The sequence below is a fragment of the Phaethon aethereus genome (genome assembly GCF_964289735.1).
Source record: "Phaethon aethereus genome assembly, chromosome: 3".
NCBI lineage: Eukaryota > Metazoa > Chordata > Aves > Phaethontiformes > Phaethontidae > Phaethon > Phaethon aethereus.
Window position 1 is genome coordinate 76,246,503 of NC_138576.1, and position 24,877 is coordinate 76,271,379.

At 41.4% G+C, this 24,877-nt stretch overlaps 1 protein-coding gene across 1 annotated transcript in view; it reads right to left on the minus strand.

The window, feature by feature from the left end:
* The window catches only part of UTRN (utrophin), a gene marked incomplete at its 3' end in the record, with an annotated part of 391,562 nt that overhangs the window by 315,481 nt on the left and 51,204 nt on the right, over positions 1-24,877 (minus strand). Inside the window, exon 2 of the mRNA XM_081998557.1 lies at positions 8,189-8,250. Within this exon, the coding sequence (XP_081854683.1) occupies positions 8,189-8,250 (62 nt within the window). The remainder of the gene's footprint in view (positions 1-8,188; positions 8,251-24,877) is intronic.

Consider the following 24,877-nt stretch of genomic DNA (forward strand, 5'->3'; position numbering starts at 1 on the left):
AAACGTAAAATTATATGCAAAGTTAACCATTAAAGAAGATTTAATGTCTATCTAGTAGCTTAACTAGAAACATGCAGTTTTCTCTTACATCATCATAGTTACCTGCAGCAGAGAATTTACATGTTCTTCAAATCAATAATCATTGAATTTACATTATTAGACCTAACTTTTCCAACAAATGAATGCCAAAGATCTTTGAGAGTAAGAGATAAACCACCTCTATTTCACTCCTACTCAGTGATACCGATTCAGACCTCCTAGTGATGACATAAAAGCCAGGATGAAAGGTCCTCTCAGTTTCACAGTAATGCACGCTGGCTGTCACCAGGGAAGTAACACATATTGTAAAAGCATATGCGTGACCTTCACCAGCCACCAAGGGAATGCAGCAGACAAGTTCTGGCTGCTCAGGACAGTGTTGGGAAAAGGCCTTAGTTGCCATTCAGATAATCTGCCACCTCAGAAACACCAAAACACCCTGAAAACATATAGGTCTTCCATCAGATTCTTCTGATGATCCAATGTCACTTTATGAAGGTCAGAGTTGTTTTTCTGTAAATTATTTTTAATCAACAGGTGACTATTTTTAACATCTAATGAGATGCTCAGTAAATAGGTCAAAATAGTAGTAGATCTGCAAAGACCCCTTTCCCCTTTTTCCTGAGAAGGGGGAAATATTGAACAGGTTGGGCACTTATAACTAGAACATGAACTATTCGTAATGTTCAAGTACACTCCTAGGGAACTCATGGTAACCACCTACATAGTTTAAACTTAATTACAAACAACACAAGGAGTAAGAACTACACTTTATCATGACCAATACAGAGCAAGAAACATGTCAAGTGCTGCTACATCATAAGGCCAGTACATGGGAATTCAATGTGGGAAATAATTCAGAAAGCAAAAAGGTCATTACAAAAAGTAAACAACTATGTCAACAAATAATCTTGCCAATTTCTAATTTAAGACCATAGTCATTGTTTACAGAATTATTTTTATTAAATCATGATACTTTTTTTCCATTCTCCTTCCACTGACATGCAGGAGTTATAAGACAGCACACATAACCACTAGCTGTACTGTGACAGATGAATTTTGGTTAAGTATGCTCTAATCTGTGCTGAATATGCCTGAGCAGTTGTGGCATCTCTACAGGACGCTAGTACCAAAACTATGAATTCAAATACCGAGTAAAAAATAAATAAATAGGTACAATCCCAGGAAGAAAACACCTTATAGACCAAATTAAATACTACTACTGGTGCTTAAAAATAATTACAAACAACTAAATAGCTATTTAAAACTCCAGACTAACAAGGGAAAAAAAGACGCATCACCGAGATATGCTGTGAAAGTTTGATTCTACTAGATGACAGACATGAGTTTAAGGAGCAGTAGAGCTGAAAAGCTAAATAGCTCAATCCACAGAACACCTGAAATACTTGACTGACAACATGATAGAAGGAGGGAAAACATAAAAGCAAATGTTAGACATAGCAAGGCAGCAAAACACAAGGCATCAAGAACTCTGTGGGTCTTTTTCTCTCTCCAGCATATCTATTAATGCATTTACATAAGCTTATGTTATTAAAATATATTTAATGTAACAGTACTAACCTCAGCTTGCAATTAAGCCTCATTATGTATCATCACCAGCAGGAGCAATTAGGACCATACTTCTTACCAGTGTCAGCTATTTCTCCCGTAAGACTGGAAGGTTTTTTGGGGTGGTTTTTTTGGTTGGTTTTTTTAAGCCATCGAACTTGAGATTGTAACTTCGATCCTTAAAAAAAAACAATTCCTGCTGACCAGTTGACTACTGTTCTCATTAGCAATTAACACGTAAAGGGACAGATTTGCTTCAGTGCCTCTACCAGGTTCAGCTCTAGTGCCTGAGAAGGTCACAGAAAAATACACAAACACTCCAACAACTGGGATGACAACCAAGACCATGAATCAGAGTCAAACTCTACCCCAAAGCCCACAGCATTAAGCAAAATCAGCAGTAATTACAGCCCACATTACTATACCAAGCTTTGAAGTCCAGCAAGGGAGATGCTGCCCGCACCCTGTTCTTAGAACTAAAAAGAGCAGCAGTTGAAAGGGCAGAAAACTGGCAATTCTCATGCTGTAGCTCAAACCGAGAGAGATCATGAACTGCTTTGTATTATTGCTTTTATGCTATAAATTAGTGATCCTTACCGTATCTCCTAACCTATTAGAGAAGATTTATTTTCCTGCATCTTGGCTAATTTACATGTTGTTTGACCTCTTCTCAGAAGGAGGAACTAAATAATCCAGTTAAGAAAAAAAAAGTAGACTTAAAAATTGAATTTTTCAAGGCCCGTTCATACAAGCACTAATTCTTTTCCACCCAGGTTTTTCCTCAGCTTAAGGCCAAATTTTTGATAAGCTTTGGCTATCTTTGAGTGAGGTTACATTTATAGTTTAATTCAGCAATGGAAAACAGCAGGAGCAATTAGACTGGAAATACTTTACTGGCAGTCAAGTATTTCCTTGCTTGTGCCACAAAAACTGAACAGGAAAGAGGACTACAGACCATCTTAGGTGATGTCTCCTTGGACAGATAAAATTGCCTAATCAATCTTTTTTATCTTTCTTCTTGCGTGACTAATACATTAAACTCCATAATTCTTCTTCCCTAAAAAAATCCATTCTGAAATGCCTTTGGTCTCAGGTATCTAGGGTCATGTGAAATTAATTATCTTGAATAGGCATGCTTTTGTCTTTAAAAAGATTTATCACATTTGCTAAGAGTCAGCAGTGGAGCAGCAAAAAGTCTTCAGAAGTATGGAGTTTGACATTTACTATATGGTAAAACAACCCTTTGAGGAAAGGGGAATACTAAGGAGCAAAAGTGGTGGAAAAGATCTATAGAGCACACCACCCAGAAAGTTAGAGAAGACTTTGCAGTCAGCAAATGAATTAATGCCTGGTATAATGGAGGAGGGACTCTTTTAATCTCAAGATGCATATAAAGCCATCACATTGCGAAGGACTCCAAGTACCGCTCACCAGTTTGCCTACTGCCCTGTCTTCTCTCATCTTCATTTGGTGTCTTTCCAGGGGAGGAGACCCCGAGAGCCCAGGAGAAGAAACACATCGGAGCCCCAGCACCGAGCATTTGCCCTCTTGCAAGCTGACCTGGAGCTCGGCCCAGGAGGACGCAGCCCGCTCCCAAGCTGCCCCTCAACCTCTTCTTTGCTCTTTAACCCTGAACTGAAATGCGTTTTGGAAAACCGCAGAGCGGGAAAGAGTTGAAGATGCTGTAGACATATGGGAGGTCTGGCTTTACCCATACAGGCAGGCCCTAGCTCCAAGCCCTGTCAGTGCCACTGCTGCTGGCCAGTGCAGGTGTCAGGGCACCAGCACAGGACCTGGAGGGTCAGGATCACGGAAATATGTGCAACAAGAATGCTGTAAATGCAGGAACATGACATACAGTCTCCTGCATACAAGAAGAATGAAACTGAGAGCTTGGATTGGAAAGAGATGGGAGTGCACGACAGAAAGGGAAGGGAGGCACAGCTCTCGGGCACACAGGGGTGTTGAATGCAGCTCCCAACATGTCGGAACAATGCCCCAGCTGGCTCCCGTTCAGCAGCCATCCATACCCAAAGTTTATGACTGGAGGGCAGTGGGGATGGGGGCAGGAGGGAAATCCAGTATCCTTTTCACTGAATACCACAAGCATCTCCAGGGTTCTATGTTCTTTTTGCAGAGCACAACCTTCCTAGCAATAAAGTGTTTCTGCCATCTCTGTGGGAAAACTTCCCAAATGTAACGAAGACACGATTCTTTGGGGAAAAGGAAGAGTCTCCGTTTGCCCACGCTGGATCTGCGAACTTCCTCTAGATTGACAGTGCTAAGCTCCGACAGGCTGTGACAGTTCTTACTCCAGGGGTCTAAATTAAGAGTTAGGGCATCATGTTTCTTGTGCTGACTCTGGGTCCTACCTGCCAAGATCAGGAACAGCGGAAGAAGAGAGTCACCAATCTGAAAGCAAACTTTGGAAAATGGGAACAGGAAAGCCAGCAGAGACCAACTCCTGCAGGGAAATAAAGAAAGGGCAAGGCTAGGACTGCTTAGATAAGAGAGATGCAAAAATAGGACCGACTACACAAGCATCAAATCCTGTAAGGGCTGGGAAGGAGAGAAGATGTAGAATAGAAGGGGAAAGGAAGGGCAGGCAGGGTAGGCTTGTAGCTTCAACAAGAAAAACTGGGTCTCGCTGGCTAGGCAACTAAGTGACAAAGACAGAGGTGGGAATGAAATAGGCAGGGCGATCAAAACTCCAGATTGGCTGGGATTTGCTGGGCAGGCAAGCTTTTTGATACAAGAAGGTGTAATAGTAGGGGGTGGGGGGGGAAACAGGGTCAGAAAGTAGGAGTAAAGAAAGTGAAGAAAACAGGGCAGAAAAAAACCTGTACTTGCAGGAACTGAAGTGGGACACAAGACTCTTGAATCCCTCAGTGTGCCTATCAAGTCTTCTAGAAAACTTCCAGAGTTACAAGTGCAAGTATCCAGCCACTATGTAATTATCAGCTGAGATGTCAGAGTTCTGTATGATGGGTGTAGAAGTCCCAGGCCTGCTGATATGCTATGCAAATGGGTACAGATTGAAACTATTTATAAGTTTGGAAAAGTCAAAACTAGGGTTGATTGCAAAAATCTTTGTTCACTCCTCTTTTACCTTTGTGTAACAAACAACATGGATAATGGAGCAGTAAGTTATCTTGTGGACCTGCATTCAAACATCAGACTTTTAGCTAAGAGTTGCCCTGTAACTAATCAGAATCATTTAAAGCACACTTTTACAGGTAATCGCTGTGTTCCAGATTAAGAGACTTCCCTAGATCATTAAGCCCATTCCTTGCTGACACAGGCATCTTCTTGAAGTCCCTTCTCGAGGCTGATCAGGCTCCATCTGAAAACCTACTAGATATTTTAGATGGTTTGCTTGAGTTTGCAGAAAAGATGCATGCTCTGAGCTCTGTTATAAAACTTAACGAGAGCTCTGGTTTACATGAAGATATTACAGAAACACCAAATCCTCTGGATAACCTAACCAAAGTGTCAGATTGGGAACTCAAAATTAGTAGCTACATCTGATATTTACCTTTATTTGCAGTGGCTGTAAACACAGAAGATAGTACTCTTGCATTGCAGAAAGGTGTTCTGAAAATATATCCATTAATACTTACAAACTGGTAAGTACTAATGAAAAAAAGGATAGAAAGGAAAAGCAAAGGATGGAAAAAAGGATAGAAAACACAATTTTACTGTGTTTGAAGAGCATACATTAACTACCCATACAATTAGATGCCTAAACTGGTGGGCTATACTACAGGGAAACAGCTAAATCTGACTCTTGAAATTAGACTAGACAGAACAATGGAAAAACATACAGTAAGGAAAAACGTCACAAGGCTTAATAGAAAGATATGCCAAAATGCTCTGTATCAATATTTATTTGAATGCAAACTTCCCTTTTGGTTAAAGCTTGGTAAAATAAACCATTTATCTAACAATTTTTATTCCTTTAATTTTAGCAAAATATCCTTACTACACAACCATCATAGGCTTGTGAGTTGTAGTGCATACGGCTCTGCTAAGGTAAAGATTTCTACAGCAAGCACTGAGGCTTGGATGACTACATTGATTGACCTTAAGACTCAGTCCATTTTAAGTGTGTTTGTGCCTTCATCTCAAAAAATAGGTGCAAATAAGATGCCTTTTGTTCTAGCACAGGTCAGATGAAAAACACAAACACAAGTTACTGTACTGTGAACTGGAGCAAGAATATAGTTACTGATATTCAAACTTACATTAAAAACTTACACAGTTCTTGATATTCAGTTCACTGCATAGGTGCCCAAAGCAGATATGGCTACCTCACAGCATACTTCAGAGACTTGCTGTGTTTTGTTCATCTACCTATTCTCTCATGAGAGAAGGGAAAAACATTGCTCGCTCTCCCTAGATCCTTTGTGAAACCCTATTGAATTGATCTAAATTAAGTTCAGCAATTTTGAGTACATTATGCAATTGCAATTTTAGGATTTTTTGTATGCCAAACTAGTTTATAGAGGTTCAGCTGTGTACTTTTTATTTCTGTGTTTAAATGAAGGGCAACTACAATATAATTAACATGGAAGGACAAGTAAAATTCTTGGAGTGAACTTTGCAATTCCATACAAAATTCCTCAATTACCATTTTGTTTTCTGCAATGTAAGTCAGATTACATTTACCCAGACTGTAAAATCTCTCTATCCTACTAAGCAGCTGAATCAATCTAGTTCACAGAAAAGGGATTTTAAACAACTCGACTTGGTAAATGCAAAACCTTCAATAAGACTGAAATCAGTCTCTTTACATTTTCAAGGCACAGTTGATACTGGACTTTCTTACAGGAGGTGATTTCTATCTAATACCAGGAATTTTCTTGCAATCTGAACATGCCAGTCTTCATAAATCTGCATCTTGTCATGGCAAAGTAGCCATGCTGCAGTTTGAATTGGATGCACAGTAGTCAGGAGTATGTCCTTTTATACGAGTCTCTTTAATCATTAACGGAGCTTTCATAGCTTCATATAGTTTAATGGGCCATGAAGTTACAGGGTTACTTCAAAGCCAATGAGTATCTGACCATACCCTGTGTCAGGGAAACCCAAGAGCTAAGCAGGATCTGTCTGAATACATAGTATAGAAGGAAAAGCCATTTTATAAAATATACCCATGGGTGTACAAAGTATAAGGACTGAAAACTATTCTACCTATTTCAATACAATGGCCATAAAACGTACGAACAAGTCACATAGCCCATTCTCGGTATCGCTGCCATTTCCGTGTTCATGCCACCCTTATGCCAGGGTAAGTCTCTACAAACAGGGTCTCCTTTCTCACCACGTTTTCACTCCTTACGTGATCCTGCCCTGCCTAACCCTCCTCCCACAGGACCCTCTTTTCTGGGGAGCAGTCAAAAGCAGAGTACAGAGCAGCCAGTTACACATGCACACTCCTCCCCTAAGGAGCAAACTAGCCAAGAATGCATTGGATGAAGAGGGCAGGGTATCAGCTTGCAACCAAAACAAACCTAAGCCAAAGTGGATCAACCATGGCCACAAGCCTTGCATTGCCCGGTGTCCTGTTGCACAGGAAGGGAAGGAAGGTAAAAATTTCTTACTCTGCTGACCAAGAACTTCAGAAGGGCAGCGCTCCAGAGGCAGCCATTCATTGCTATAGCACTGCCCTAGCTTTATCTAAAAAAAGAAAACAAACCAAACACACACACACGCCCTTCCTTCTATATTTGTATCTACTTCCAGTATTTCGCATGTACACCCCTTTTCATTAACAGAGTGAAAACTAGTAGTTATCCCACTTGCAGCACTGTGTTGGCCAGAAAAACACGTGAGTTTTCTCTGATAACAGCCCGGGTTCCTTCACACATTCAAACTATAAAGTAGGGAAAGCTTCCCACAACCACTGCACTCCTGGGAAAAGTGCTGTTTTTCACTATCAGCAGAACAGCATAAAAAGCAGGCTTTAAATAGCATCCCAAAGCAACCATCGCTTGCTTTCTCATCCCAAAACCCAAGACAAGGTCCTCAGTAAGTTTTACATCAGTAAAGAGCATTAAAACAAGAAACATACAGCACGAGTGCCAAGGAAAATTCAAAATGAGCAAGTAATGATACAAAATTTCACAGTCAAGACTCAAGTAGCAACACCAGGTGGCTTCAACTGGAGGTTTGCAGAGTATTTTGGATGCGTAAAGCTGACTCAGCAGCACTGAGAGTAAACACAGTGACTTAAGGTTCAAAGTATGTTGTAGTGCACTCAGAAAACTGCATGTAGAAATCAACTGTATGAAGTAAGAGGACCAAAACCCAAACAGACACCATCATGCAAAATAGCTGTGTTTTAATATATTAAAAAAAAACCACAGGATCTTTCATTTTTTCTTAAACAAGACATACAGTATCAAATGTTTATGTGCATGGGGAAACAGAGAGGGAACAAACATTACAGTATTTTATCTGTTTTCATTACACATTTTACTAGGAGTATTCTACAGGAGTAAGAGCAAAGTATGTTTAACCAATATTGTTCTAAACCGTGAATCAACCAAATAAAGTAGCGCTTTCAACCCAACATTACCTTGGAAAATCGAGCATTTATCCATTTTGTAAAGGTCTTTTTCTGTACATCATTGTGTTCATCTGGAGAGAGAAAGTAAGAAGAAGAAAATAATGAATTAAAATGTATTCTTTTTAATCCTAGAATGCTCAAAACAGGTCATATTAAACTCTACCCTGACTCAGTGGGAGAATTTTTTGCCTAATCTGTCAATAAAGCTGTCAAACCTCTACAAAACTTTGGTACTTGCAGAGTCACACAAATATTTCAACTTTGCTGCAACCGTAGCAGCTTCTTTGCATTAGAATCAGCATCTCGGCACCTCCTGTGCAGGATACGGATGCATTAAATTCACAGGCTTCCCATCTGGTGAAAAGCAACCCATGAAACCACGGGCTTTTAATCAAGAGACTTTGTCAACACCTTTTTGCCTGGATACATTACTCCAAAAGCTGCAGAGGTCCTTATTCAAGCTTCTGATGCAGATAATAGCCTACTTCAGTACACGGCACAGCAACTGCAGTAGCAAAGCTGCCGGAAGAACCCTTGAAGCACTCGCATCCTTACCCACCCTCAGCCTGGTTTTGTCCCTGGGCTAGGAACCATGTCAGTGATCAGTCACAGTCAAGTTCAGCTAAAGCGTGGGGAAGGGCTGAGCAGCCCTTCCCTTCAGATGCCCCTACTGGTGTGGCACCAAAGTACCACCACCTAGGGTCCAGAAGACAGCCAGAAGGACCCAGCAGGACAAGGGAGAAGGACAGGCAAGCACCTTCAGGTCAAAGCAGAAGGAGGAGCAGTGGCCTCCAGCTGCGCAGAGAGAAGATAGCTTCTCAGGTTGTTTAAGGAAGCCATTTGGGAGTCACCTGCAATTTTACAGAGAGTCTGTCCCACTAAACCAGGCTGAGTCACCTCCAGCACAGCTCTGCCCATAGCAGGGGACACCTCTTAGGGTAAACTGCACTGAGCAGTGCTCAGGGCCAGACTATGCCTCATCACCTGTCCTTAAATGACAGTGAATTACCTGCTGACAACAGACTAGGCAAAGGAAGTTGGCCCACCATGGATTTTTCAGGCCTGCTTGCTGCAGCCAAGAAGTGACACACATGCAGCCCATGAAAGGTTTTAACCTCCAAATCCATGCAGCAGACCACAGCCAAAGCAGGCAATGCCTTCCATTTGGGAAAACTCAGTTTGACAGCTGCAGCCCAGATCATGATCTCCAAGAGGCCTTCAAGATTCCACAAGCTTCTTGGCAGACCAGCCCAGAGATATGCTTCAGGCACCCACAGCACACCGCTGCCTGGGACACTCTCCTGCAGAACCTCTCGGTGGCAGCTGGCACTGATTTTTCCAAGACCCTTACCACAACAAAGCATACCACCATGGTGTTCAGACCATCTGTCCCTGCACTGGTATTAATAATTAAAAAAAAAATACAGTCTAAAGAGAAATCAGATAATGATTAAAAGGCACCACTTAAGAGATCATATGCCTCAGACAGCAGCAACTGAGACTGTTGTACAGTGAAGTTTTACCTACAAACTCCAGATGTTTATAAAAAAAGTCACAGAATACTGCTAGAAGATTCCTTAGGTAGGTGATCTCAAAATTTCCCCTTCCTTGACCAACATGCATCTGAAACTGATGTCATCCATGTCTAATATGTCTAGCCACGAATCTGTTACACACAGGCTACTGGAGCAGTGGAACAACCAACCAAGTTTTTACCTAACAGTCATGAACAAGGAATAGCAGCCGCCAAGGCTCAGTTTAGACAAAAGAAGTCGTCACACCGGTAAGAAATGAGATGTCGCAACAGTTAAAAGACTTAATAAGCTTTCTTAAAATGTTAATGTCAATTTAACATCAAAACCTCAGTCCTGGGCTCCTTTTAGTACTGCTGAAAAACCTGCTTAGAGCATGCCAAAGAGTATACATCTGCTGCAACGTGGCAGCCAGCAGCCATTATTTCACCCTTTAGTGCTTCTCCTCTTTGCCATCTAAAGCTGATCCAAAGTAGTTGCATCTTGAGCTCAACCAGAAATCAGACAGCCCAATGCAGAAAAAGACTTTTCTCAAAGACCTTCAAGATACCTACAGTGCATGCACAGCAGGCCATGCTTAAAACATCTCATTGAAATTCAAGATATTGTTCTGGGGAAATACAATTACCTAAAAGATCTCATTAACCCTGCGTTCTTCCCTCGGTGAAACAGAGTGCCTTGCCATCAAAGCCAGATCTACCAGCATGATACTCGGTGCCAAGTACCCATCTCACAGGAGACTCACAGGGTCAAGATTTAAACTCCAAATATACTGAATATATTTACTCCATTTTTTCCCCTCCAAGTCTTTTTTAGGATACAGAAACAGAGTAGATTATTAACTGCCACTGTTGGACCAAAAAGTTAGCTTTGTACAAAACTCAATCCCAGGCTCCCTCCACCTCTTGAAAATGTTTTCCATTTACATCACCTGCAAATACTATTTGCATTGAATGTATTGAGATTTAAACATCCTACTCTCTCTTTAAACGTCATTCAGTAACCTTTGTACTTGGGAGTGTTGGCAGAAAAGGGGCATACCTATATGCCAGGACGCTTTCCTAAGGCTCAGTCTGCCTTTTTCCTTCCCTAAGCTTCCCTATGTGAGAATCAAGAAGAGTACCACCAAAGTTTGAGGTCTCATGTTCTTTTAACGTGTTTATTCCTTAAGATGATAAAGGCAAAGCATGAAGGGAGGCCAAAAATAGTTGTATTGACTGTGTAAAAGGATAACAAGTTATGAAAAGGGTCATGGATTTGTAAATCCTGTGTGCTCAGAGCTCTACACACCCCAGTCTTGGGGGGCTCAGCCCCTTAACAAGCACACACACAGCAGGAGGTGACAGCTCTTCTCAGCCTTACACCAGCTTCAGCCTGCCAGGAGTCCATCAGCAGGCCTTGCACCTACAGCTGCTCCTCCCAGACATGAGGTCCAGACTGTGTAAGTGCTCACGCTATGTGTGCTGCTGTAGCATACGTGATGTTTACTAAAAATGCAGCCCCTGTTCCCTCTTTTCAAAGAGGGTTTCCTAGGGAGGGGAAAAGAAACAACTAGCAAACAAAAAAACACGATACACATAAACTACTTAGTCTACATTGGAGACAAAGAACATGAATGTATATACCCCTATTTCTTCAGTATCAGAGCATCCTTTCTACTTTAGTTAAGCAATGACTCCCATCTTCCCAAAACCTTGTGCTCAGTTATAAAAACCATAGATGACACTTGCCCAGTCTGGCTATGCTTTCCTGCTGCTTTATAAAAGCCTCTGAAACTAGAATTTTTGTAATTGGCCATTATAACTAGGGTTCTGTCAAGCTTTCTGCTATAAATTCCTGGAAATAAATTTGTAACTGAAATGCTGGTGCTTTGTTAACGACAGTGACAAGTTATTTTATCCCTCAAACTAATTTTCTTTAGAGTCTTATGAGTTTGTAAAGCTAACCCCCTGAGGCTGACATTATGATTCAGATAATAAATTAGCTACATTCAGTCAAAAAACAATATTGCCATTCAGCAAAGCACTCGGTACTCCAGCCAGTCAACTTCTCACACGAGACATTAAAAATGTGAGCAAGTCACAGCCCGATGAGAAACAAACTCATGAAGTAGCTAAAACATTTGTGTTTCCTTTCACACTGCCGCAACCTGACGAAAAAAGCCAAGGACTGACTTGGGGCCAGATTCTGCTTCATCACCTACCGGCTGTTTCCTCTGGGCAGCACGGCTCTGCCTGCCCTCCAGTCACTTCATGGGCTTGTAATGGCCAATGTCAGAACAGTTTGTTCCTTTAAGAGGAAATAAAAAGAAACCTAAACACACACACACACAGAGAATTAAACTCTTGTGATGACAACAGAGAGAGGAAAAGCTTCCTATCCCAGATGCTTGTTTGCTGAAGCCTGTTTCTGTTACCCAACTTGATGTATGTCCATGCAACTGGAGTAGCTCAAAACAACTGGCTCTTGTGATCAGATGCCGAGCCCGTGTCCTGGCATTCGGTCGCCCCCAGGAGCCGCTTTTATGGCCTTACATACCTTCTCCACCCTCAGTGTTGTCCCTTGATTGTACTGGGGCACTTTGAAACCACAGTTCAAGTCCAATCTATTACCTCGTGAATATCATGTTCAAGAGCAAAAAGGAATCTAAATGATCTAAAAATAGAGGCAATAACAAAAGCCACACCAGATTGTGGCTTGCCCTTTACTCAACCTCTGCTTCATACTGAGAGCCAGCTTTCTTATTTCCCCAAAACACGTTACACGCTTACATGAGAGAACCGTGTTATTTAGTTTTTGAAAGACAAAAGTTATCACACCCAAAACAGCTGGCAGAGCAGCACTGCAATGGAAGTGCGCTGGAGAAGCGCACAGTCTAGGCTGGCAAATAAAGTACAGAAATCACCCAACCATTCCGGCACAAGTTACCATGGGTCATCTCACAGTTTAAGACTTAAATTTGCTTTCCCCACCTCATTACTCAAGTTCTCAGCAAAGGAATTTAGAAATAAAAGAAGGAATTAGCCCGTGGCTTTCAAATAAAGACACCTGGAATGCAACGAAGTTAGAAACATCCCTTTGCCCAAGCCTTTAGGCAAGCAAGACTATCTACCCTAGATACAGCCCCACCCAGGAGTAGCACCAGTCTGAAACCCTGACAACATTAACAGAAAGAGGGGGAAGTTTTGTCTTCTTGGGTGCAGGATTTTCTGGCTAAACAAAGCATTTTGAAAGTAATTATCTTTTTGTCAAACTCACTTAGACTAATTAACATATAAAAAGACATAAAATAAGCATCTAAAACTTGAGGACAGAAACTAGCGTGGCTTTTATCCCCGCTAGCAAGGGGCAAAAAACCAAGCAAGCCACAAAGCACCAGAGTTTGTGACCAGCGAGCTCACAGAAGACCCTCTGATGCTCATTGGGCCTGCAGGACCCTGACTACATTAATATAGAATAATCTTTATCAGCAGCTCTGGGGTTTTGGGTTGGGCTTTTTTTTTTTTTTGGGGGGGGGGTGCTGTCTTTTTAAAGAAAGAGAAAGCAAAAGTTAAGATTGTTCTGCAGATCCTCTCTTCTCTTGCCAACACCATGGTAAAACGAACAGCTCCAGCAACAAGTCACTCGCTGTAAACTTTCACCTTCACATCGCAATTTTAATTTCTGCAATCAGTGGCAAGCACAAAGTTTTCCTTCATTCCTTCTCCTTCCCCCTCCATCAAAATTCAGCAGTTGGGCAAAAACACAGTTAAATTAATAATGTCTCTAACAAAAAAAAGTAATGATGCTTGTCTGCCTACAGTAACTGCCGCACAAAATGCAGTTGCCCAAATTGTAAATTCTCTGTATAGCCCAAACTATGAAATACAAGCATTACTTTAAAAAAAAAAAACAGAAACACACAACTAAAAAAAAACCCCTGCACCTCACTGCCCAGTCTTTCCTAACAGCAGACACCATCTAAAACAAGACGCCACAGACGAGTAATGAGGAACCCCCCTGGTTCTCACTGAAGTGTGCTGTGAATCTAAGCTAAATTGTATTTACTTCACATTAAAAAAATCCCCCAGCAACTGGCTTAGAAGAAAGCACCCTCACAGCTGAAGCAATATTAAAATAGCTGTTTCCCTACCTCCCAGCAAGAGCAATCGAACACGCCACACTGACGGTCTTAGTGCACATTTAAAAGGAAACTAAAGAGAACAGCAAGCTCTCGGACACAGAAATAATCCTGCGGCACCAAGCACCGAGCCTGAAGACCCACGCTGGTCAGCCAGCGACCCTGCTGTTTTCATGGGACAGCAATGCAAAACAAGGAATTTGGGGCAAAGTGTCCCAACACCTACATGGGGCTGCTCCAGAGTCACCAGGGCCCAGCAACCCTGCATTTCACTCCAACAGCCTGGAACAGGTCCCTAACATTTGGTCAAACCAACCAGCATCAGCTTCCGCTGCAAGACAGCCCTGGGAAGCTTTGGTGTCCAATACAAATACATTTGGGCGTGTATTTCACAAACTGCCAGCGATCACGCACCGAGGTTTACAGCAGGAAAAGCTTCTGCCAGAATCTTTGGTTAGAGTGAAGGGTTTCAGCTATCAACAAGTGCACTGTGGAAAAAAAAATAGAATAAAGGTATCACTAATACCTCCATGATGACAGAGAGTGGACTGGATTATGTGTGTCCCATAGACACCAAAGGACAAACCTTACCCACAGGGAGAGGAAGATGCCCTCACCAACTCCCCGAGGTCCCAGCCAACACGACTGGCACACGCAAAGAGAAGGGAAAGGTGGATAACTCCTGCCCAAAACCTGGCAATCAAGATGTTTCTAAGCACACAAACAGGAGGGCGTTTAAAGAGTATGTAAATCTACAGGCACAAATAAAAGTTAGGAATTACAAACTAGATTTACTGCAGCTCATTTTGTTATGAACACGGATTAGATCTTTGCATTTCTGAGTGGTTACAAAGAAAACAGAATTGCTTTCCGCAAGTCGGTGTCAGCCATCTGTTCTTTTTTCTCTGCCCAAATTAGAATTATTATTAGGCTCACTTGCATTTGTGGAGATGATTCACGGGATATAAGGTCAAAGGGATCATTGTGATCATCTAGTGTCATCTCCTGCATAACATGGGAGCCATCCCCACAAAAAGCCCATCTGCATGCCAGAAGGAAGCAGACACACAACAGATGTCAGAGACCCCGCACAGGCCCGAGCAAGCGAAATTGCTTGGGCAGAGAAGGAAGCCATGCCATAAACTGTGTATACCTAAGTATTTCTCTCTGCTAGTTATGGCGGAGTTTCAAGTCAGGCAGACATCACAACCAGCCTTGTTTGAACATCTTCAGGAAACGATGTTCAGGGTACAAAAGACGTAATATCATTTCCCACATACAATTATGTCATACTCTAGGGCAAACTTCCTTGAAAAACAAAAACAAAAACCTAACACATAGGAATAAACTTTTCAAAAGTTTTCGTACTTTACTGGAAAAGCAAACTCAACATAGCAGAAAGAAATGCAGTAATATACCAGAGACGACTTTTCACAGGTACTGTTAGAGATGCAACATATTCCATGTGTTGCTCTGGCCAGAGCTCCACAACGTTTTTGTCAGACTGAGATGGCCGACTTGCTATATACAACAAGGACAAATGGCCACATTTCAGATAATTAGAAAAAAAAACCCACAAACACACCAGACTGGATTAGGTTATTTTGTTCTCTGTGACAGGCAGGTAAAGACAATAGCACTGTTCAAAGTTCTTATTCACAACACTGAACTTCTGCCCCCTCATACACCAACCTCTTTTATCCCAGCTCTGTTCAGCCAGAGGTTTTCCTATCTTCCTCTTCCAAAACCACAAAGGTTGCAATCCCAAATCCCCCTCCCCCTGTATTCTTTGTTTTCTCACTCCTTTTCTGACCCATCCCTTCAGAGCTGCCCACCTTTTTCCCAGGCTCTCCCATCCATCTCTCCCCACCATGTCCCAAATCTCCTTCCACCACAGTCCATCATCATTCCTGCTCTAAACCTCTCTAGGTCAACAGCTTTTCCCTAGACAAATAGAAGCCAATTCCTGAGACATAAAGCAGTAATACCTGGCTCCTGCATATTACTACATGCTCCAATTTCCTAAGTAGTAGATTAATAATGCTTGGCATATTAGGATATGCCCCACCAGCGCCAGCTCCTCCCCACGACTTCTCTGGCCTCTCACCGCAAGCTCCCAGCCCATCCCAGCATGCAAGGTCCAGGCCACAGGTAGTTGGGTTTGCACCAGATTGTCCCTCACACAGAGACGCCGACTGGCCACCCACCAGGCAGCAGCAGAGACGTCTCTGCATTTTGTCAAAAATCTCTTCTTTAGTAGAAGCACTGCATTCAGGGCCTCTTCTTCCTCCAGCCACTGGTTTTCACACAATCTCTAGCTATTTAATTAGCTTTACGACATGAAAATTGGATTAAATTTCCCACTAGTTAATCCAAATTGGACCAATTTTGCAGGGGGGGTAGGGGGGAGAAGTAAAGACAAGCATAGTCAGAGTACCCTACTTTCTTCATGAAAATTGATTAATCAGATGTCAAAAAAGTGTACGCTGTTAACATATTTTAAAAATTACATAAATGATATTTAAATGTTTCTGCAAGCAAGTTAACTAAGTACCTCCCAGTACAGACCATATAGGTACCATTTCAGTGACAGCAGCATGCACACTAGAGTTATCTAAAAACAAATGGAATTTATATCCCCATGGAATTTAAGTCTTTCCCAGTAGTCCAGTATATAAGACATTCATAACATAGCAACTTCAGCAGCTGAGTTATGCTAAGTCTAGGTATTAGTTTTCTGGGTTTGATTGCCTCAAATCTCTGATGGTATCTAGAAATCTAGTCTTAAGACCAATAAAATAGCACACCTACAATTGTATTTCATCCACAGAAGGTAATAAAAATATAGTTTAAACTTTCCAGTGTTAATTAACTGAGAAATTAAGAAAAAAGAACAGTAAAGAAGTGTCTTTAAAAAGCCATGGTGTCCTCTTTGGAACAAGATTTCTAGACCCCCCAAAAAACCCCAGACACAATGAACATGTATAGTTTATATACCTGTTGTAATTTTGTAACTGTTATAATCACCACAACATCAATAAAAGTTTTCTAGTGCTTTCACATGAATGCCTCAAGCCATCTTACAAGTACTAAGCAAGCTTCACCACCCATATGAATCCACCACTCTTCACATCACTCCCAAGAAATTTAGTAAACTTTTATATTGAAGTATTTTCACAGAACATACAGCATAGAAGAGGTCAGAAGGCATCTATGGAGATCATTCATCTAGTCCAATGCCCTTAGGCAAAGCAGGTTGCCCAGGGCCATGTCCAGTCAGGCTTTGAACATGTGCAAGGATGGAGACTCCACAACCTCCCTGGGGAACCTGTGCCAGTATTTTAAGGATAAATGGCACTTCCTGCGTTTCAGTTTGTGCCCATTTCCTCTTGTCCTGTCACTGGGCAGGGCTCCATCCTCTCTGCACCCTCCCTCCAGTTATTTATAAACACTGGTAGCATCCCCCTGATCCTGATGCTTCTCTTCTCCAGGCTGAACAGTCCCAGCTCTCTCAGCCTTTCCTCATAGGAGAGATGCATTAGTCCCTTCATCGTCTTAGTGACCCTCCGCTAGCCCTCACTCCAGTATGTTCATGTCTCTCCTGTACTGCAGAGGCCAGACTGGACCAAGTGCTCCAGGTGTGGCCTCACCAGCACTGAGTAGAGGGGAGCATGTCCAAGAACATGCAACATGCTCATGGTAAAGAACAGGAATGAAAGAGAAAGGAAGCGTGTTCCTATTTCACAAACTTGCAAGCATCTACAGCTCATCAAGTCACTTGCTGGAAAGCTGCTCACTAACACAATTTCACTTAACAGGCTACATACTGGAAAGCTTCTACACTCTTCTGTGGCCAACTTATAACCATTGACTAACATTTCAATTCTTCACACAAGTCGTGTTACCCTCACGTATCCCTGGGCAGGCAACGCCTGGAAGACAGAAGCAGGGGAAGCAAGCCCAAATGCAGGTTATTCCTCAACTCAGACTGTTGCATACTGATCCCAGCAACAAAGTTGAGCCTAGTCTTTACAGAAATCACATTGGCAAATAAAGTCTAAAAAAGGTATAAATTGTTTATTTTGTTTCCAGACAGGCTAAGTCTGAGCTTTATTAGGTATTCCATTATTTTGTCAAGGATCAGTCACACTGAGGCCTGTAAATTATTTACCTCAGCCTATTAACCTTTGTAATTACTAAGATGAAACCTGAAATGGAGAAGATTTAAAGGAAGCTCCTAAAATTCACACTGTGTAGTGGTGCTCTAAACATAAAGAAGCAAGCAAGAAGAATGACTAGGATGACTGAAGAATTTAATCCAAAATATTTGTTAGTGCAAACCACAGCAAATACTCTGATTTCTAACCCTAAAATACTCCAGCAAGTTCACTACAGAAACAATCACTGTAAATTAACCTGTTCTTTAGCTTCACATGACCTACCCAAACCATGTTAAGTGTTTTGTACTGTCACCCAGCCAGCGAGGAAGATTAAGCAAAAGGCAAGTCCATTCCTTGAGATAAATTGAGTATTTCATTTCCCAGCCACATTCCTTTGCTGGCCAAGGAAAAGAAATATTGCACCACTGAGGAAAGGGGAACCTTTGTGCAGAAAAACATGATGCTAAGCAAAGCTTTGAGCACTCTGTCCCTGAAGAAATTACTATTCTTTCTCTAGAGGCCAGAAGAAACACAGTCATAAAGGTGTCTTATCCAATTCATGTATTTAGCGAGACACCTTAATGAGGAAAGACTAAAAGAGAAATTGAAGTATTATGAATGGTCCTTTCTTATGGCTTCTGACAAACATGAGAACTTTCTTTTGTCATTTGATGAGAACAGCAGTAGATCCAGGCACTGCTAATCCTATATCTTAATTAAACACACATTTCCTTCCCTAGCTTAGTCATTAATTAGGTCCCAAAGTTTAACCCCCTCCCTGATTAACTGCTCTGAAAGTACATAAATTCTGTTTGACAATTGCAGGATAAATATCTGGAATGCATTAAAATAGGTATTTATGCAATCAAGCAAGCCACTGATCATCATCAGTGTGAGCCCACAGAAGACTTCCCACTTCAGTACAGAAAGCTCCTTCAGGATATACCACCCCAAAGAGTGTGACCACAACTGGAGAAGATTCAAGAACAGAGCAGTCAAAAGGAGAGCAAACAAAGTTCAAAGCTCATCAACACTTTGGCAGAACCTCAGATATGGGATTTCATCAGCCAATTGTTTAGGCAAAGGATTACATATACATATCCCAACCCCTGTGCTTTCACTATTTAATGACCAACTTTTAGGAGGAATGTGATGAAGCCTGGGCAAATGTGGGGTTTGAGTACTGCCACTCTAGCACATCAAATGGTTTTGTGAGGGCACGTGAAATTTGGAACAGACACATCACCTTTACCTTCCTAGAAACTGGCTGTACAAAAAGAAAGATCACCTAATGAAAGCAGATAATTACAAGTCAGATTATTACTGCTGCCTCCGGCAACAACTCCAGTAGATCAGTCATACTCAACAGGTATAATCTCATCCTGGGTGCTTTTTCAGAAAGGGTTCTTGCACGCCTTGCCAGTGCTAAGGAGTCAGGCACCATGCAGGCTCAGGATTCACAGCCCTTGCCCAGCAGGCAGCTGCCCAGCTGAGGCAGATCAAGAGCTTCGAGTCCCTGACTTTGTTTCGTGCAAGGTCAATGTCTCTGCAGCAGAGCAGGTGGTGTCTGTGCCTCAGTGAGGCTGGAGTTTGCAGCCTGAATATTGCTAGCCTGAGTACCAAAATTAATGACTGTAACCACCAGCAAAAGCAAGAAAAATGAGGGCACTTGTATTAAGTGGGCTAAAAAAGCAGAGACAAGCCTATGGAATTAAGAGCCCACAAAAAGATGGATATAATTTATGGCTGAAGAAAACCCTGAACTGCAAACCACTGGACAATAAGGTATGTTAGAGGAAGCACCACTGAAGATGTGCTTATGGAAGTATAAGCACATGGCATCTAGCTGTGGACATCTCCACAGGTACCACGCCAAGCTAAACTCTACACAGCCCTCCTTATAGTATCTCGCTCCCCTGAGCAACCACTGCTAAATCCAACAGCAACTGTGAATCCAAGCCCCCAGGTTGAAGAAATGTAGCATAAACCAGTTCATCAGACTAAACCAATTCCAATGTTGAAACAGCCAACACAGAAGATTACTACGAGACTGGTTCGGTAACAGTGTTTGAGACCTTTTGAAACTAGACCCACGATGCAACTTTGACTTAACTAGCAAAGGTTTAAACTCAAGTGCTCAGGAATTTCCCCCCATACAGAAGGCCTTTGTATCTTTGAATAATCTCTAAAATGAAAACTAACTTGCAACACAGGAAGAAACACCATGAGGTTTAATCCTCAGGTTTTACCATCAACAGGCATAAATCAGCATCTAAACACACACATACACTATTGAGTTTTGCTGGCACAACTACATTGGCTTGCTCTATGAAAAATAGGACATCATGGTTATGGGTATCACTAATAACAAAACCTCCTCTGGCATAGCCAAAGCTGTGTCAAAAAAAAGCTTTTGCTGGCTTAATTCACTAATTTTGAGGAAAAAGCATTTAACTACATGGCAGATCAATTCTTTCTGCCAGTAAAAAGGGAGACTATACAGCAGCATAAAAAGCAAAATACAAAGTACAACCTCTATAGCAGACAAAACCATTTGATGCAATACAAAACAATCATTTCATCAATTCAAAGGTTTATCTTGAAACTCAGAGCATTTGGCCTGAGATATTTTAATCAATAAAAGTACTTATGCCTTTCCAGTGTCATACCAGATTAAAAGTAAGATCAGCACTTAACCCCCACCCCAGAAAAAGCCAGGACAAGATCACCATTGCTGGGTCACATAATGCAAGGGGGAATTTATTCCAAGGCTTTCACACCCCCACCCTCCCCCCACCTCAGAAAGAAAAACTATTTGCAAGCAGCATCAAATAATGTTCCTTACAATGAACAATTAGCACCGAACAAGTATTTCTCAAATCTCCCAAAAGAAACACATGATATAAGCACAGCTAGAACAAGAGCTGAACAGGGTTCAGTACGACATCCCAGCCTGAGGTTGGCTGTTAGCGCCTAATCTGCACATCCCCAGCTCTGCCAAGAGCCAGACACACATCAGTTTCTTCAGACCTGCCCATGTAAATGCTCCCAAGTACCAGCCAGCTCTCGTGAAGCAAACCCCCATTGCTCCAACACATTTGAACAGGTTGCAAAAGGGTCTGGATTAATGTGTAATTGCTCAGAGGTGAAGGGTCAAACAAGGGAGATAAAGGACATGGGGATAAGGCAAGGATGCAATCCCAGAAGGATGCAAGACTGGCTCTTTATCAAAGAAAAACAAAACACTTTTATGTGGTTCCCCCATGGGGTTAAGAGAAACTTGCTTTCTATTTATGTATTTGCACCTGAGACAGCTACTATAACAAATTAACTTACACACATTTACAAGAATTTCAAATTTCAAAGTCCCAATAAAATGATGCACTTAACTTATGGCAAACTACAAAGCTCGGTAGTAAAAAAAACACCAACAATGCATTTCACACTCTTCTGGTTATGCAAACAGAAATAACCCCTTAACGGAAGTAATAAAGAGATTATTATTTCTGAAACATTAAAATAACATTATCGTCGCAGAAAGAACAAGTGGTATGAATAGGATGAAATACAACTACGTAATAGAAATCACAGGTAATCTCCTAAGGACACTCTAATCCTCACGTGATTTGCTTCAGTTTTGTATACTGCAAACTAGGTGTGGAGAGAACATGGGGGAATGCATCTAGAAAGTAATATTAAAGTCAATTTTAGATCCTTTTCTACAAATGTAAAGGCAAAAAAAGGTTACTTTCAACATTCTGCATTCTTAACTATCACAAGTAACATCAGTACTTCTGCCAGTCTTATCTGCACCACACAAGAGAAAACTAAGAGCAATCCAACTGATAAAATTTGCTGCAAGTTGTGACATTTCACTTTTTATTTTGCAGATGTACACTGAGTTACTGCCTGATCAATTCCAAGAGCACAACACACTGTCATCTTGCTTTTATAAAAATAGAGGAGACTGATAGCAGCTCTAGCCATTCTCCTGGTGGTCTACTGCAGTAACAGGTCAGAGAACCTTGACTAAATCTATTATCAGCCCCAAATCAGCATTTCACCAAGGTCTCTCCCCCTGCCTAAACTCAGAAGAGCAGCACAATGCATCTGGAATACTCTGACTTCTTTAGTTCGTTGGCAGGCATTTTTTCTTAATCCTACCCAAGTTCACAGCAATGTGAATCTGCAGTGATACACAGATGTACACATTGGGAAAAGTTAGGTGAATTAAACTGGCTGGGGATAGTTAGTACTTTTGCCTTCAAAGACAAGCAGAGAGGAGGATATGACATATGAGATGTTCAAAAAGTCAGCTGGTGTCCAGCTGCATCGTAATTGCCAAATACTTATGACACTTGATGTTATCAAGCCTGCAGTTTAGTCAGATTCCATTTCCCCCCTACTTAGGTCTTTCAAGTTGTTCCACTTTAAACCGTTACAATATGAACACAGTTTAAAATCTTGAATGGCTTAATATTAAAACAGCTATTTCAAGATTTCTCTTCAGCTGTTTGTTACTTTGGACAAGAATCACAAAAACTGAATCACAAAACCACTTAGGTTTTTAAGAAACACCACACACGTATTTTCATCCAAATGCAACAATATAAGAAGTTTAACTCACATAATATGAACTAGATCTTCATATCTAGAAAGGTCTAATCTAATTTGACGTCACTTACCACTTATGATTTTCCACACTACTGCCATATTAAGGCTACTCTTTAAAGTTAGAATATTTTGTTAACCAGAACACATAAGCAAAGCAGCAGTACAGAAAAGGAGATGAAAGTTATTAAGCTGTAAAGGAGCAAGGAAGTGGGAAACAGTAGTGACGAAGTATGGAAGAGCATATGAACTCATAGCACACCACTGTCTGAAGCATCATGGAGCAAGCTGCAATACACTGTTCATATTTCAGATTGTCCATGTACCAACAACCAACCTGTAGCAGAAGTAGTATCACTTACAAAACCCAGGTATTCATGAAGCCTACCACATCAAAGTCACATGGAAAAAACTCCTGCAACCACACACATGCCTGTGAGCTGGCATAGCAGGACCAAACACATTTCAAATATCACAGTCACCTACGTACCTGCTACTTGCTCACACCGCACAAGAAACATTATCACTGTCCAATAGGCTTGGAAATGAAAGTTCACATTTGAAGGGTTACTCAAGCAGCCAGAAGCTACAGTCCTTTTTTATACAGTTGTTCTACTAAATATTGCTATCACCCCCCTCAAATTTACACAGCCAAGCTAACAAAGGGTCTGGAAGTGCTAAAAAGGCAGTATGGACCAGAATGTGGCTTGCTAGCTTTATCCTGCATCATCTTTTCAGTCCAACTATGAACTGGCATGACTGGCTTCACAAGATGACTTTTGCAGACTTCTGTTTATTCAGAAACAGAATCCCCAAATTTTGTACATGACAAGAGAAAACTGAGTGAAAGGAAAGAGTGTAAAGGAAGAATCACCAGAGTACCAAAGAGAGGACTTCTAAGGAGGCTAGAAAAAGGAATATATGTGAAGATATTTGCTCTCAAAAGAACTAGCATGGCTAAGAGCTGTCTTAGCAACCTATTAAGCTAGTTTGAATTTTGGTGCATTTCATTACAACCTTCTACATGCAAGAGGCTTGTCTCCAGTCACGCAGAGATAAGTATACAATGAAAAAAAATAACAACTTGCCAAAAACTAAACAAATAAAAGCTCAGAAGCTTTACTTTTGTCTATAATCACAGTCACATTGTTCCACTCTTTCTACTTATGTCACGACGTGTCACTATTATTCCTCAAGTCTTCACATGGCTACAAAAAGGTACAGCGACGAAAGGTGAATACCAGCCTTCCCACCCTTCAAATGCAGAAAGTAATTTGGACTCAGTAAGGGAACATTAGAAGATGACCCAGAACTTCAGCTGCCAAGCTTTACTACCTACACCTCCTGGACAGGAACATTATGGGGAAAAAAAAACACCTGTGATCTTGCACAACAGAATTAATGTCTACCTTTTATTCTCTACTTTTAGCAGAGTCAAAAAAGCCATACAAGAAAGCAGTACGTGAGGACGCTCATTCTTGGGAGAGGAAGAAGAATTACAAAAGGTTACGGGTGAGCAAGGATGAAACATGGATGCTTGTATTTATCATATCGGCTCCAACCCTATGACACAAGTTCATCACCTGGATCATGTCAATCTCCAAACCATGGGATAGCAGAAAGGAATGTGGGGAGGAGGAAAGATGGAGACAGAAAGCAGGTATCAGTTAAGACACAAAAATCTTAGAGTTAAGAGATAAATAGAGTGTGTCACATTATACTAACATCAGGAAGGAGCGGATGAAACAAGAACCTAGGAAATGGAAGGTATTTATCAAAGAACTTTAAAGAGGTATTTAAGCATAACAGGAAGAGGAAAGATGAAGGTCACACACAAAACACACCACACCATTAGCAATATCATACTTCTGCAAAGTTAAAAACACACGCCACATCACTTACCTATATCAGGGAGCTTCCCCCCACCAAAAATTTCTTTGACATCATAAATTACCACTTCAGAACTTTGTTTTAACTCTTGCTCAACTGCACATTTGGTTTGTTTCTTGGAAAGGTGAATGCTCAATAATTCACTTGCGCTGCCATGGGAACACGACAGGAGAGTGAATATACAAAGACAGAGAAACAAGAAGAAAGTTTCCATGATCCATTAAACACAAAAGAGCACTCTTCCATTGTAAAGCAGTCAATAATGAAACAAGTCCATCAGAGATGATCTAGTTGCCTCAAATGTCTGCAAGAGCTACTGCTAAGCCAGTAAAACTTTTCCCACAGCGCCTGTTGCTTTGCAGGCTGGCTGAGCCATTTTACAGGA